The 15,656-nt window shown below is 33.8% G+C and overlaps 1 protein-coding gene across 1 annotated transcript; it reads right to left on the bottom strand.

The window, feature by feature from the left end:
• Positions 1-973: 973 nt before the first annotated feature.
• LOC128233803 (39S ribosomal protein L45, mitochondrial-like) lies at positions 974-12,127 on the bottom strand. Its single transcript, XM_052947657.1, has 8 exons — positions 12,055-12,127; positions 10,832-10,960; positions 9,199-9,316; positions 8,581-8,645; positions 5,466-5,617; positions 4,256-4,310; positions 2,901-3,050; positions 974-1,743 (listed from the first exon to the last, which is right to left on the bottom strand). Exons 1-8 carry the CDS (start codon positions 12,103-12,105, stop codon positions 1,408-1,410), a joined length of 1,056 nt encoding a protein of 351 aa, XP_052803617.1. The 5' UTR covers positions 12,106-12,127; the 3' UTR covers positions 974-1,407.
• Between the last annotated feature and the right edge of the window lie 3,529 nt (positions 12,128-15,656).

Below are 15,656 nucleotides of genomic sequence, written 5' to 3'. Positions count from 1 at the left end.
CTGTATGAAGTTTTATTAAATTCCATCTCATAGTTTTCAAGCTATGCTCCGGACAAGAAAAAGTAACAAAGGGCAGTAACTCTGCAACTGGCTGAAATAGAGTTAAGGTTCTTGTACATTGCACTTCCTCTCATTGTGCTTTACCAGTTTATTAAGTTTTAATAAATTCCATCTAGTAGTTTGCAAGTTTATGTCTGAAATATATTTGACAACAAAAAAAAACAAATAAAGGGCAATAACTCAGTAATTAGCTAAAGTAGAGTTATGGTTCTTGAACACTGCACTTCCTCTCATTGTGCTTTACCAATGCATGAAGTTCCAATGAATTCCATCCACCAATGCATGAAGTTCCAATGAATTCCATCCAGTACTTTTCAAGTTATACTCCGGACAAACAAAAGTAACTAAGGGCAATAACTCAGTAATAAGCAAGAATAGAGTTATGGTTTTGTACACTGCACTTCCTCTCAGTATGCTCTATCATTGTATGAAGTTTAATCCCATTCCATCCAGTAGTTTTTAAGTTATGCTCCGTAAAGGTAAATTGCAACGGACTGACTGACGGACCGACCGACCGACCCACCACAGGGTGACTCCAATATACCCCGTTCAAACTTTGTTTGTCGGGGGTATAAAAAACGCAATAGATGCCCCAAACCTCATATCAAAGCGGGCCCACACATCAATTCTGGCCTAGGTACACCCCTGCATACTAGCCTTATTTACAGTCTTAGATCAATGGTTTCTCTCGCATAAACCAAGTTGTCCGGGTAGCCCAGTGGTTAATTCACTCGCTTCCTATCAAGCTGGACAAGTGTGCTTCTCCCACAACACAAGACCAGATTCTCAAGAAACATTGTGCCAATGAGAGTGACTAAGCAAGTGGATATAACTTTCTTTGTAATTGCTTAAAAATTATATACTTAAACTAAATCAATACAAAAAACCTTATGCACATATACACTAAATAAAGTCAGAATTTTTCTCATTTATTTTATTGTGTTCATCAAAAACAAAATTGGCAAAAATAGTTCCCACTGACGTTTTCATCTAAGACGACCCTTTCTTCTGAGAACACTTGCATGTTGATTTTTGTTAAGGATGAAACATTTAAATCAATTGTTTTAAGTCAGAGCTATAATTTCTAATATGATTGTTAATGCTTATAACATTCATGTAATTATTTTTGGTAATAAAAGAAACATGATAGCAAAACTTTGAAAGATAAAACAGAAAAAGGCTTGTTTTATTGTTTAATAACAGAATTAGTCGACAATTTGAATGTATTATACCATATTTTCTATATTCAAAATGCCTTAAATGCTCATTTCTGAAGTTGACAAACATTTAAAGACAATTCATCACAACGTTTGATGCTATAAGCATGAAGCATTTAATCATCAAACTTTAAACTGTTCTCATTTTCTTTAAGTTTCTTATTTTTTCCGCCTCTTTTTCTGCCTTTTTTTCTGCCTTTTTTTTCGCCTTTTCTTCTTCTTTCTGTTTTTGTGCCTCTTCTTCCATAATATCTTCAAATGCCCTGGCCTCATCATCTGTAATCCTCTTACTATTATGTAATTCCTGTTTAAGAGTCAGCCATTTAGGCACGACCTTATCGTGAACCTTCCATCGACCGTACAGGTCAGAAATGTTTTTCTCGAACACAATGAACTCTAGAACGTTCGTGGGATGGTTTTCGTTACCATACATAATCCTTCCAAATTGGTCATAAATGGCAAGGGTCTGGAAAGCAAACAGAAATTTCTCCATAAAGTGTTATTGGCAAAGGTCTAGAAAGCAAACAGAAATTTATCCATGAAGTGTTATTGGCAAGGGTCTAGAAAGCAAACAGAAATTTCTCCATCAATTGTTATTGGCAAGTTTCTAGAAAACAAACAGAAATTTCTCCATAAAGTGTTATTGGCAAGTTTCTAGAAAGCAAACAGAAATTTCTCCATAAAGTGTTATTGGCAAAGGTCTGGAAAGCAACCAGAAATTTCTCCATAAAGTGTTATTGGCAAAGGTCTAGAAAGCAAACAGAAATTTCTCCATGAAGTGTTATTGGCAAGGGTCTAGAAAGCAAACAGAAATTTCTCCATCAAGTGTTATTGGCAAGGGTCTAGAAAGCAAACAGAAATTTCTCCATAAAGTATTATTGGCAAAGGTCTGGAAAGCAACCAGAAATTTCTCCATAAAGTGTTATTGGCAAAGGTCTAGAAAGCAAACAGAAATTTATCCATGAAGTGTTATTGGCAAGGGTCTAGAAAGCAAACAGAAATTTCTCCATCAAGTGTTATTGGCAAGGGTCTAGAAAGCAAACAGAAATTTCTCCATCAAGTGTTATTGGCAAGTTTCTAGAAAGCAAACAGAAATTTCTCCATAAAGTGTTATTGGCAAGTTTCTAGAAAGCAAACAGAAATTTCTCCATAAAGTGTTATTGGCAAAGGTCTGGAAAGCAACCAGAAATTTCTCCATGAAGTGTTATTGGTAAAGGTCTGGAAAGCAACCAGAAATTTCTCCATAAAGTGTTATTGGCAAAGGTCTAGAAAGCAAACAGAAATTTCTCCATGAAGTGTTATTGGCAAAGGTCTGGAAAGCAACCAGAACTTGTTCCATAAAGTGTGATTGAAAAATCTAACTGGAGTTCCGTGAAACTGGATGAGTCACCTGTTTGGCACACACACCATTATCAAACCAATTATGATATGAACTTGTAAATGGAGAAAATCTTTGTAGTACATGTAAATTGAAAAACTGATTCAATGTTCCAAATCAAAATTCACCATAAAAAATATTATGCTTACAAACACTGTCACCAACTTTCATCATGATCGGATAATAAAAGTTCTTGTTTGCACGAGAGAAATAAACCTTTCATGTTCGAATATAAATGGACTAACCTGTTTTGAGTGCATTCTGAGCGTGACCTGAGCGATGTAATTGCCCTCCACATAGCCAGGTTGGCAAGACACGTTTACCACCTTGGGGCGCTCCAACGCTTCATTATATTGCCATCGGATTGTTCTCAAGGCAGTCAAGTGTGACATTTTCTACAAGAATTTACAAAAAAAATTAAACTAAAAAGAAACTGAGTGGTATAGCTGAACAGCCTTCTTCAATTGGGCCCATAAAACAGTTGCTTTTTAAAATAAGTCGAACTTAAAATCTTTTGGAATCGAAAATGTCCCTTGAAGAATGCTATACAGTCGAACGCCGTTGGCTCGAACTCGCTTGGCTCTAATTCCTTGTTGACTCAAATAGGATGTAAAAGACCAAAATCTTAATACCGAATGTAAGCATTACCACTTGGCTCAAATTTTCCTAAGCTCGAGGTATTTTCACCGGTCCCTTTAAGTTCGAACCAACGAGGTTCTTCTGGGGGGGTTTTCATTTTAAAGGCCATCATGGCCTTAATTGTTAGTTTTTTCATTAGAAATATAATACAATATTCATATTATTTTGTTACGAACAATACCCTTATCGGATTTTTTGTTTCAATAAAACCCTATTTAGATTTTTTTATTACAACGATATCAGACTTTTCATAATTTATCTGAGAAAAAGTCATTTTTTCAACTAAGACAAGAGAAGATAACTTTAGACACTTAATGAACCCGTCCCATGGCCACTGACCACTGACATGATATAACATGTGAACAGTCAAATACCATACATGCCATATCCCCCGGTGGGGGGAAAAATCCCCCGGCATTTCAATCCATCCCCCGGTCTCCCGGCGGGAGATAAAAATCCCCCGGAATTTAATTTTTTTTAGATTTTACATCAGGCAATAATGACAAAGTAAAACCATAGTATGTAAATACCCATTTCTGCTTGACAAATGGTTCATATGCAAGAGGTTAAATGTGAATGAATATTTGTACATGAAGTCATTCTTGAGTAACATCCCAACAAGAAAACAACAGTAGCAGTCATCGAAATTAGACTTTTGGATGAACATGCCCGAATTCTAATCCTATTGCTTGGCATCAAATTTTTAAACAAGCCCTCCTATATAAAATTCAGAATTTGAGCAAGTCCAAAAGACATTTTACCAGTGCGGGACTTGTTCTAATTTCGACCACTGCAGTTGTCATATTAACAACATAAAGCCCATGACAAATCCCTGATCCTCCAAAAAGAAACAAGATAAGCTTAAAATTCAATTTCATATACAAATAAGACAATACAAAATATAGGGAATAAGGCATATCAAATTATGTCCTCCTTGCACTAAATCCTATAAGATTCTAACCTCCAAACAATGTGTAGTCACCAAATCGGTAAACCGCTGCATATTGGCTCTGTATCTGTACCAATAAATAAATAAAACTCTGTTTAATACAGTTTATACAAAATATCATTTCTTTCTCCAATATATCTTCAAATGCACACGTAAAGTATTATTAAGCATAGCTTTAGTCAGTAAAGGATCATAACTCAACAATTATATCAATCTCCTACACAGTGATCTCCCCTGAAGAGCAGAGAATATCTCTTTCACCTAATACGAATATAGTTGGATTTCAGCTATAAAACTTCCTGTGTTTTTTTACATGTATTTATGCAATATTTTATTAAAGTTCCATTAAATAACATTCTTTTAAGAGATAAACATTAAAAGATATTTCAGGTCAAAGAAAATTAAAAATATTTGAATACAAATGTACCATCAAATGATTTTGATCACCATCACATCGTAAATGCTTTTGCCTAAGCTGGCAGGACAGGACACTAAGACTATGACAATCACTCGACTTTTGTCTTCAAAATCAGTCCAGTCATAAACTAAAAATGAGTCCATAGGACACAGATGCTCCCATATGCCGTGTTTGTCATTATTTTGTCCATTCTCCATAAATGTGCATCAAAATTGTGAGTTCAACAACTTGATAACCTCAAATAAAAGATATCATTAGTGTATGACTAATAATTTTGAAGTTTTAACCGACAATTATTTTGAAGTTTTAAGCGACACAAGTTCTACGAGTCCAAAAAGCCAATTCCTGCCAATGCAAGGACCAAAACTCTGCACTATGTGCAGCACGGTGAAACCGTTTTGGAGTTTGAAAGACACAAGTCCAGAAATGTCAAATATTGCTAATTCAAAGGCCATTACTTTGGTTTTACTAAGTGCAGCAGGAAATGAAACCCAAGGTGCGGGGCGTCATTACCTCAATATCCTTCAACCAAGGTATCTTGACTAGTTTTTGAGTTTTGAGGGACACAAGTTTGCATTATACTTACGGATGGAATCATGAACGGACGCACAGATGGACAGGGGCAAAATTACATGTCATAATATCGCTGTTGTTAACTACATGTCCAACTCTGATTTGTAAAGATGATAAATTTTGATAGGTTAAAAAAAATCATGACATGGCTGATTTTACTTTCTACATTGGTAACCAGTGTGAATTAGAGTGATGAAATTTTTAATTTTAATAATAGAATGACAAGCGTACTTTGGCAGGAGATTGTGAGCTTCTATGTATATCTCCACGAGTTCGTCCCCGATGGTTTTCATGTTGAAGTTTGGTTCATACTTTTTAATCTGCCTTTTAGCTCTCATCTGATTCACCTTCACTTTGGTGTTGCTTACTCTTGTGTACACTTTCTGAATGAAAAATACAAACAAGGCTTTAGAATATAGTGGGGGGAGTGATCAGAGCTTTGTTAAAGATATCAACGTTGTGAATAGCATCTTTGTTAAAGATGCACTCTTACTCCCAAATAAGATGTACCATAATTAATACAATTGTTTTGATATACCAAAAAGGATGAATAAATGTTGAAAAATATGGTTCTTATAAATGGAGGATATCGAGTTTAATTTGAAAGAAAGGTGCAGAAAACATGGTATTTCTACCTTTTGAGACTATAGCAGATCAAAGTAAATCTTTAAGCACTCACCAATCATTAAATATTTTTGCGTGTTCAGCTATTAAATACACAGTTATAATCTTGTTATCAGTAATTAATATTTCCCATAAATGCATTATTTAGTAAATACTTAAAGGTGTATCACTCAAAATTTATGTTTTTTTATACATGTGTATGTACTGATTTGGAATAAGAGTGTCACTTTAAGATTACTTAGCAAATTATTTTGTAACATGCTCCTATATCAAGATAAAACACTTTCAGCCAAAACAGGTATATCAAAAATTGTTAGTTCTGAACAATCGGCCACAGGGACTTTTTTAATTCTCAACAGAAATGGAGATTTATGTTAGGGTCACTGACTATGGGCAAATTTTTCAATACATTGTTTTGGTTATCAATGTGATAAACAACATCGTTGTTAACTTTCTAACATGAAATATTTGATGATGTGCTGATATTTTGAAATAAAAGAAGCAGAGCTTAAACAGTTGTCTATAATCTTGCTATAATACGGTACTGCAGATCAGAAGTGTAGCCATTTGGCTTACAGAGCAATAAATACTTGAAAGTTAACATCAGGCTTAGGCTCCTATTGAAATGGTTTGAAAAAATCAAAGCCATTTATATACAATTCAAGATTTTAAATAAAAAAAAATAATCCCAATGTCCAGCAAAAAATCAATCTTAACAAGCAAAGTTTGACAGCTGATATCCATTCGGACGGATAGAGCATTGTTGAAGAACCAAACCTTTTATCATTATTGAAATTTAAAGCTGCACTCTCACAGATATCCCATTTTGACAATTTTTTAATTTTTTGTCTTGGAATGAGCAATTTTTTGGGTAAATATCTGCAATCCTTTGATATAAGACTGCTGACAAAAGATAAGATGGCAGATTTTCATATTTCTGTTCGAAGATTAATGTTTTATAGCTTAAACCGTTACTAACTGTTTAAGAAAAATGCATAAAACATCAATTTTTTAAGATAAATATAAAAATCCGCGATCTAATTTTTTGTCAGCAGTCTTATATTACTCGTTTCCATGGATTTTCACAAAAATTGGCTCATTCCAAGACAAAAAATAAGAAAGTTATCAAAACGTTCAATCTGTGAGAGTGCAGCTTTAACGGAAAGTTAAATTAAACACATCAGATTTAAGAATGAATTATCACCACTTGCCCTTTGAAGATGTACTGAATTATGAATACTAATCCATAAAGAGTAATTCAAACGGGAGAAGATTATCACAAAGTTCAGTTTTCAAACATAAGCCACTAGAATAGTTAAGAATTTAACATTGAATTATAAGTTTTACATGAGTAATGGTTATAACTGACCATGGAATATAAGTACATGTTAAAAGTATAAGAACTCTTAAATCTGTTTTTTTTTATTTTATATTATGTTAAAATGTAATTCAATGCCATTATGAAATAAAAAGAAATGCTTCCTGAAGGACTATTTTTAAATAATTTAAGGGCAATAACTCTTGTGGTGCGATCTTTACAAATCCTGCACATGCATCACCACACTTAAGTTATAAGCACATGGCATAAGTTTTATTAATTCCTGTCAGTTAGTAACATACGGTAGTCTTGGCTCCGAACCGCCAATCATTAGCTTTTTCACTAGTTAAAGGGCAAGAACTCTTTATGTTGCTGAACCACCAGCACACTATGTTTATACACACTTGACATAAGGCATGAATTTCTGTTCAAAGTTACAAAGAGATGGCTCCAGACTGACTGAATTTTTTTTTTTTATCTTTTCATTAGTTACATTGTAACAATTCTTGTTTTGCTCTCCCCCTCCTTGCTCCAATTTCTTGAAACCTTTTAAAGCTTCACTTGCTTTATAAGCTTATTTCAATAAGCCAAAATACATACATACATAAATATGATTTTAATTAATTAAAAATGGTGTATTGTGATATCCATAACGATATTTCCAATATAAAGTCGTAAAACCCCAAAAAGTTAATGTTACACAATTTATAGAAAAACAAAAATGGTCAGATTGCCTTAATTTTGTTATAATGGACTTATGAAGTTTCGAAAATTAGGGGTCAGTTTAATAGTAGGCATGCAACAGAGCACAGTAGTCATGCACGTGTGAATTAAGTTTCACTCATTTCTGCTCAGATGTTACAAAAGAATGGCTCACACCAGACAAATTTTAGCTTTTTTCATTAATTAAAGGATAATTCCTTTTGTGCGACTGACTTGATCCAAAATGACATTTTGCATACACTGCCACACTATGGTTATACACATCACACAGTTAAGTTTTATTCATTTCTGACCAGTAGTAACAAATGGACCAAGACACTTGAACACAGGACAAATAGGTGGACGAAATACGCCAAATCTTTATCCCTCTGACAGGGGATAACAAATATATGGGCCCCATCACACAATTTTAGGCCTTCAGACAAGTGAAATTATAATTAATACACCCAAAATAATCTATTTTCTGTTAGCCTTAATTTCTTCCTAAGTTCTTTCTTTAAAAGGATTTCATTGGCACATCATTTTTTTATGGTTTAATTGTAATTGCTAAAAAACTGAAATGTCATTGAACTAAAAAAAAACAAACAGCAAAAGTACATTGTACATGTGTGTCTGAAAGCCCAAAATTGCACGATGCGGCTCGTAAGGTATTCCGATGTAGAAAAGTGACAAACTTATTACCTCCACATTTGTCATTATGGAATTATCCACATATTCTATTGGAACAAATCTGTCAAAAACCATTCCTGAAATTATACAAGTTAATAATACATAAGAAATCTATGCTGTAAACTTTAAAGACTCAAAAAGTTAAAAAAAAAATCCAACCATGGTCCATTTCAGCAGAAATATGTGTTCTCAAATGTGTTTTCAAATTAATGAATAATTTCTGCCTGGTGTTTTGAGTACCTTAAATTTAACAATTTTGAACAAATTGTATTACATGTGTTCAGGCCAGGAAAACATCTTTTCCCAAAAGTCACTATTTGACAATCTATGACGTGAGAGAGTGAAAATTATCCTTTTTGTGGTATAGCCTGTTGCTTCATTTTTAAACTGCATAGTTTCTTGTCTTGATAATTTAATTCTGATTCAAAACCATGAAATAGTGATTCAAACTATCCAGACATCTTGCAAACGAGAGTCACTTAGTAAAAGTAAATAAAATGTTCTTTACACTCATTGTAAAATAAATAATGTTTCAACAGAACTATTTAGAAATGGTTTGGATTTGGAGCTATTCTGATGCAAAAACTGGCTTAAAAGGATATCAAGGAAAATGCTTATAGCATTTAATACTTGACTCTTGCAGAGTGATCTGAAACTGTGGCGATCTCTGGGACTGATACGACTGTATGTTGTGGTTATTTGCGATTTTTTCCTGCAGTTTCATTCGTTGATCTCTGTCTTTTGGGTACTGAAAAGTTTTTAAAAAAATAAAATATGATAGATTTTAAGTTTGCAAGACAAGATACAATAAACAGTTACAGTCATTACTATTGACCAAAAGAAGAGAAAAAAGGTTTTAATTCCCTTAGCATTAACAAAAAAAGAGTACGTACCTAAGGGCTATTCCAGTAAAACATTTAACCCATGGAGCGAAGGCAATTATTTAAATAATATTAGGGTGTCTTTTTTTCGCTAATTTGGACCCCAAACAGATAAATTTGCTTCAGTAGGGGTTGGCATAATTAAAAAGTGCATTCCCCCTGGTGGTTATATGTTAAAATGGAATAGCCCTAATCCCTTTACAGCTCTCTATCAACTCACTTGTTTCTGTGAATGTAACATTAAAGCAATCTTTGACAATTTTTGTCTTCAAATGACAGATAGAATCTCCGCAAGGTCTTTAACAACACACCAAGTTCCGTTAAAGGTACTCGCTCATGTTAATGTAAAACACACAAAATAAAGTGTTGCAAATCATTAGGAGTATCAGAACTAAGATACCAAAAGCTGGAACCCTTTTACAAATGTTGATATTTTCTAAAATATCTTCTTTGAAGACCAAAATTTTCATAAGCGGTAACATCACTAATTATCACTTAATTACAGCTTTGTTGTTGCTAGATAATTATATCCTGACATCATTCATCCCCATACCAATTTCAAGTAACAAAGTAAACATAAACTCCTTGGGTTATTGCAGAACCCAGTCAAAAAGCTGGATTTTCATTATTTTTGTCTGACAAAAGTAAACTGTGAATTAATTTTGAAATCTGGCCAGCCATTTCTGAGAAAAAAAGATTTTTTGTTTATCCTTTTGGATTCCAAGGCAACCGCAGATCTGCATGGAACCACTTTTTGCACTACATTGGTTTAGAAAATGTTGACTTAAGGTAAATGTTGACAACGGACAGACAGAAACCCATCACACAACCTAATCCAGGTAAGCTAGACCAAATGCTAACAAAATGGAGGGGACACTCCTCCCTAACCCATCAGGTTGTCAGTGACATCCCTTCAAAAAAATTTGGATAAAAATTGATTGTAAAATAAAGTCACAACCTTATATGAAGTTATATCACTGCATCAAAACTAAAAACAAAAGGATGTCATTTTTTTATCATTAATGATTTAAAACTATAGATTCTTGAACCGTAAAAAATTGTTATTGCATCAAAACTAAAAACAAATGGATGTCATTTTTTATCATTAATGATTTATAACTATAGATTCTTGAACCATAAAAAATTGTTATTGACATCTTATCAAAGAACTTATTTTTGTAAAAAAAACAGTTTCTAAGTGAATCATCATACAGATTTCGAAAACAAATATTTGATATGATCATGATAAACAAAGTCTACTTGAATTAGCAAGTCTAATAAATTAATTGGACATTAACTTGATCTTATATATTTTGTTGTATGCACCTGTATAAACCTGTAACACTGTATAAACAAAAATATTCCCTAAAATTCATTCTCACATAAGCTGTTTTCTCTCTCCTCTTCACCCTCCACTTGAGATCATAGTGTTTACTTGAATTTGTGTTGAACAACACAGGAACATAGTTGTAGGCCGGGGTTGATGACAGATCATCTAACAGGCTTTTCAGCTGAAATAAATCAATATTATCAAACATAATTCTACAATTGTTAAGAAGATATCGACAGTGATAGCAAAGATGTGCTTATAAACCTCTGGCAGTCCCTGAGAGGTGGATTTGGGGCTGTAGATAGTCTAAAATAATAGACGTGTTATATGGGATTCTTCCAATCCCTAACGTCTAAACGGGGGTGTTTTAAAAATATTGAAATTGTTTTAAGTGAAGTATTTTATGGTTGAAATTGATCATAAAGAGTTATATTCATATTTTACCATGTACGTGAAATGTTATTTTGCACTAAACAAGCATTTAATGCATTAAAACAAGTTGTTTACCTTACCAATAAAACGAAAGTTGACTGACACAGACAACAATTATGCGAAGGGGAACAACTCGATACAATCGTAATAACTCGGCCTCCTCCGACAAAGCTACGAGATAGACCTTGTTATACAATCGTAACAACTCGGCCATGGCCGAAGTGTTCCGAGCGATTTAAAACTGTGCCCAAAAGCCATGCAGGTGCCCTTCATGTATAATCGTTATGTTTTGACAGAATGAAAAGAAGAAAAGCCGTCAAACTCATAATTATAAGTTGGATATTTTTTTTGTGTGTACGGAACTAATATAAAATAACATTATCTGGTAATATTTCTTGTTTTTATGATATTTTATAGACCCAATATGCTTTAACCCGGAATCCTGATCGGAACAACTACCCACTTTTGATACTAAACAATTTGTGCGTGAAGGATTTGCCATATCAAAAATCTAAAAAAAATCCGTCAACGTACAATTATTTGGACTAGGGCTGTAGATACATATGTGAAAAGGTTCAGAGGTGCAGACTAAACAAAACTTTAAAATATTACTTAAAACACCTTTGTTACGAAATCTGCTTAATCTCATAATGCCATGGAACTACATTTCAAGTCGCCTTGGGTATTCCAATGTATCCGAAATTCATTCATTGTCCGAAACAACAAATTATTGTTTCAGTGTATATTACCATTTTAATAATACACATGCAAGGTTAAAATGAAACGTACATCTATTAAGAGATACATCAATCAAACCCGTTTGAAGACATATCCAATACTTACACCTAAGCAGTTGCTTTTCTGCGCAAACAACCTTCTCATGGAGGCAGCCATTTTAATAGTGCAGGCAACAGGTTTGTAGGGCGCTAGGCAGACAACAATTACTTACATACAACGACCAGCTTGCAAGTGATTTGTTTTTACCTTAAGTAAGATTATCAAAATGCATGAGCATAACATAATAGTTATAAAACGTTTGAAATGAAAGCAATATAACTTAACCAACGCTTTTTGTTTTGTTTTTGCCCTTGGTTTGGCTTCGGTGTTACTGAAAGGAGGAATAGACGAGCCTTGGACAATTCAAGCGAGTCCATGATATTTGTTTTCACTGTCAATTCCAGTATACCCATGCGTATGAATGAATTTACATTTCCACGAAATATGAATGTTCTTAAAAAGACGAAATCATGAACAAAAGTTGAAGATTATGGGTGTGAATGCTGTATATGCACGTACCTGTTCACTGGTTCTTGAAAGTCGTTCGTAATTTGACTGCATGAATGTCTATAAATGGTTTCTGTATTCTTCAAAACAATCATATGGCAGTGAAACGCCGTGCGCTTTCACCCAAATAACATACTCAAACCAAATAAAGAAACCCTTTCAATGATGTCACCTTACTCAAGTGTACCGGTGGGCGTTCAGTTCTAAATGCTTCAGGTATGCCACTAAATGATTATTTATATATATGTATATATAGCATATGAATTTATGTACGCTTTGTACCGACTGCATTTTTTGGACTAAGTCAGTAAGTGTTTAATTTACTAAAGTCGTCAGTCATTCATTGAGGTCGGTATCCGTGTCAGGGTTGGGCCAATGCGACGCGCACGGCAACGAGAACCCCGGAATATTCACCTGTCACCGCTACAACGGTGATCCAAGGTCGAAAATCAATATTATAAATTGCCAAAAAATATGGCTTTATTCACAGGAATTTGACTCAGTCCTTCGTCTGTAATGGTGAATTAAAATCATTCCATGACCAATTAAATACTGACTTCGGACAATAAAAAAATAATAATAAATAAATAAATAGTTATTTTTGTAAGTACATGTGTATTTAGCTATAAAATGACCTTTTTTTAAAAAAAAAAATTTATTTCCTCATATTTAATATTTACAAAATTTCATATGAACCTATTTTGACAAAACACAAGTAATTTAGAAATAATATATTACACTTATCTTATTCAATGTCTCGCTTCTGTCAAACCATTAAAGCCGCCGTGCTTTTTGTGGTGTAATTGGTCGCTTGTATGCATGATTCCAAAGTAATATCGTGGAATATATGTTGATGAATGAATATATTAAACTTATAGTAATGAAAGAGACATGATAAAAGAGTTGAAATACCGATATAGAAATGAAGCTGAAGGAAAACAGATCGAAATGGCCTTGTTGATGTATGAAGTTAGATAAGTGTTATGTTTAGGTATGTTTATAAACGTTTGGTTTGACGAATGCAGCACTTGCTGCACGTGACAAAATAGTGTCTGATCAAATTGACCATATTGACCATTTGTTTTACCGAAGAGAAGCTGTTGGAGAGACAAATTTTTAAATGTAGGAAATTGGTCGAAGAAATATCTTCTATTAATGTGAACGAGTGGGCAAGTGAAAAAGAAATGGTAAAATTGTTTGCAGCGTTGCAGCGTTCTACAAAATTCTTTCAAGTTGAAATTTTGGCCCATTTTGGCATTATTATAACGCAAGTAAATCTAAAATATTAGGCGCGTGTAGGAGCAGAAACTAGTACTGTAGACTTTAGTTTTTTATAGGCTTAGAAATAGGCGAGGCGTTATGTCATCCCAAACAACATCGACATATTCCAGTGTAGGTCATATAAATGTTGCATGCAAAATTCGAGTGATTTTCGTTTAAGAATGTATTTAAATGATCACATAAGGTTAGTTTTGTTGCAACGCATTGTATTTTTTTAATTGAATATGATCGTGACATGAACAATTCCTATATGTAGAAAAGGTGACACCGAGTTGCTTGTGCGACGTGCCGTTTTCCATTAAGCTATTATTCGTGAACAAAGGAGGCTGCAAATGCCAATTTGACTTTCGTGTAAAGAGAAGTAACTTTGTCTTCGCAGGATTAAATGATACAAGGCATTGTTCAGCCCAGCTATGAATTTTGTCAAGGTCGCTATTGATTTGCCGCGCAGCAACTATGCGGGATCTTAAACGATTACATACAGGGAAGTATAATCTGCGAAATGGCGTTTTTTTCACGAATTATTTAATTTATATAGATACACAGGCATTGGAGCTACATCAGTACTGGCACAAATTTTAACGTCGTTCGGTATGAGCGGTGGATGATTGAACTCGGAACCTTCCATGCACGCAGCGGCCGCTCTTACAAGGAGCTATCGACGCCACATCATTTGATAGGAATGAACTCCTGGTCCCATTTTTTTCGAAACTTATTAAGCTCAACTGGCTTAAGTTACTAATTTCAAATAGTCAAAAAACAATGTTGAATTGAATTTTAATGAACGAAAAATGGTTTAGTGTGATTATCACATAGACAATTTCTATCTAAAGTATACAAACTATTAAAGAAAGAAATATTATGCAAATTATAGAGAAACTAAAATAATTCTGTTGTAAGAGTCTTGAGAAGTTTCGAGAAATTGGGGCCTGCTGAGCTTTTTAGACCTTTCGAGATTTTCTGACATTTTTTAAACTGCAGTAATGCATAGTTATTTTATGCCAGATCGTTGTTAGGGATGACCCCTTTCATTAATCTGAAGGTTTTGTTTTTAGGTTAAATGTCACTTTATGTATTTCAGGTCATTTGACACCAAAGCAGGAGGGGAACTAGTCATTTCGTTCCCTCCGATATATGGTAATTTCGTACCCTTTGGATAGTCATTTCGTAACCTTCATATAGTAATTTCGTACCCTACATTTCATTTATATTTGAAGTTATTTTTTCATATGTAGAACAGTAATGGAATGAAAATAAACGTATTGTATTAACAGAGTACATTCCTATTAAATAAATGTGATCGGCGTGTCCTTGCGGCTAAAAAACAGTGGCCTTGACCTTTAACCTCAACTTTGAACTTCAGTGATCGAACACACAAAACATGGTATCTTTTTAATGTCTCGACCTACGGACAAGCATTTCATAAATAGTAAAATCAAGGGTTATAACAGGCGATTAATGTCAATCCTGAAAAATAGGAAAGGTGTGCTCGAGCTATTAACATTCATCAGAGGTTTAACAATGATAAACCTAGCGTGTTGTATGCATAGCATCATCGTCCTGGAGAATGAGAAATGTTTGAGTATAAGGGATCCATACCCACAGAAGGGTCAAGGGACTAAGACCCCTTTTGAATTTGTTTCCAACGTCCTTTTTTATTCATTTCAAGGTACTTCCTACTGTTTTTTATGCAAATGTCTAAGCTAAAACAGTGTACAATAGTCTGAAGTTAAAACCTCTCAATCCTGGTCTAATCCAACCTTAATAATCCCTGTATTTTCAAGTTTAAATGTGTGTTTTTTTAATATGGGACTTAAAAACTTTTATACATGTAGCTTTTCAGTCCACATTTGTCTGTGTTTATTTAAACTATATGTACC

Source organism: Mya arenaria, chromosome 5 (genome assembly GCF_026914265.1).
Source record: "Mya arenaria isolate MELC-2E11 chromosome 5, ASM2691426v1".
Lineage (NCBI taxonomy): Eukaryota > Metazoa > Mollusca > Bivalvia > Myida > Myidae > Mya > Mya arenaria.
This window is presented reverse-complemented; position numbering and strand designations above follow the sequence as displayed.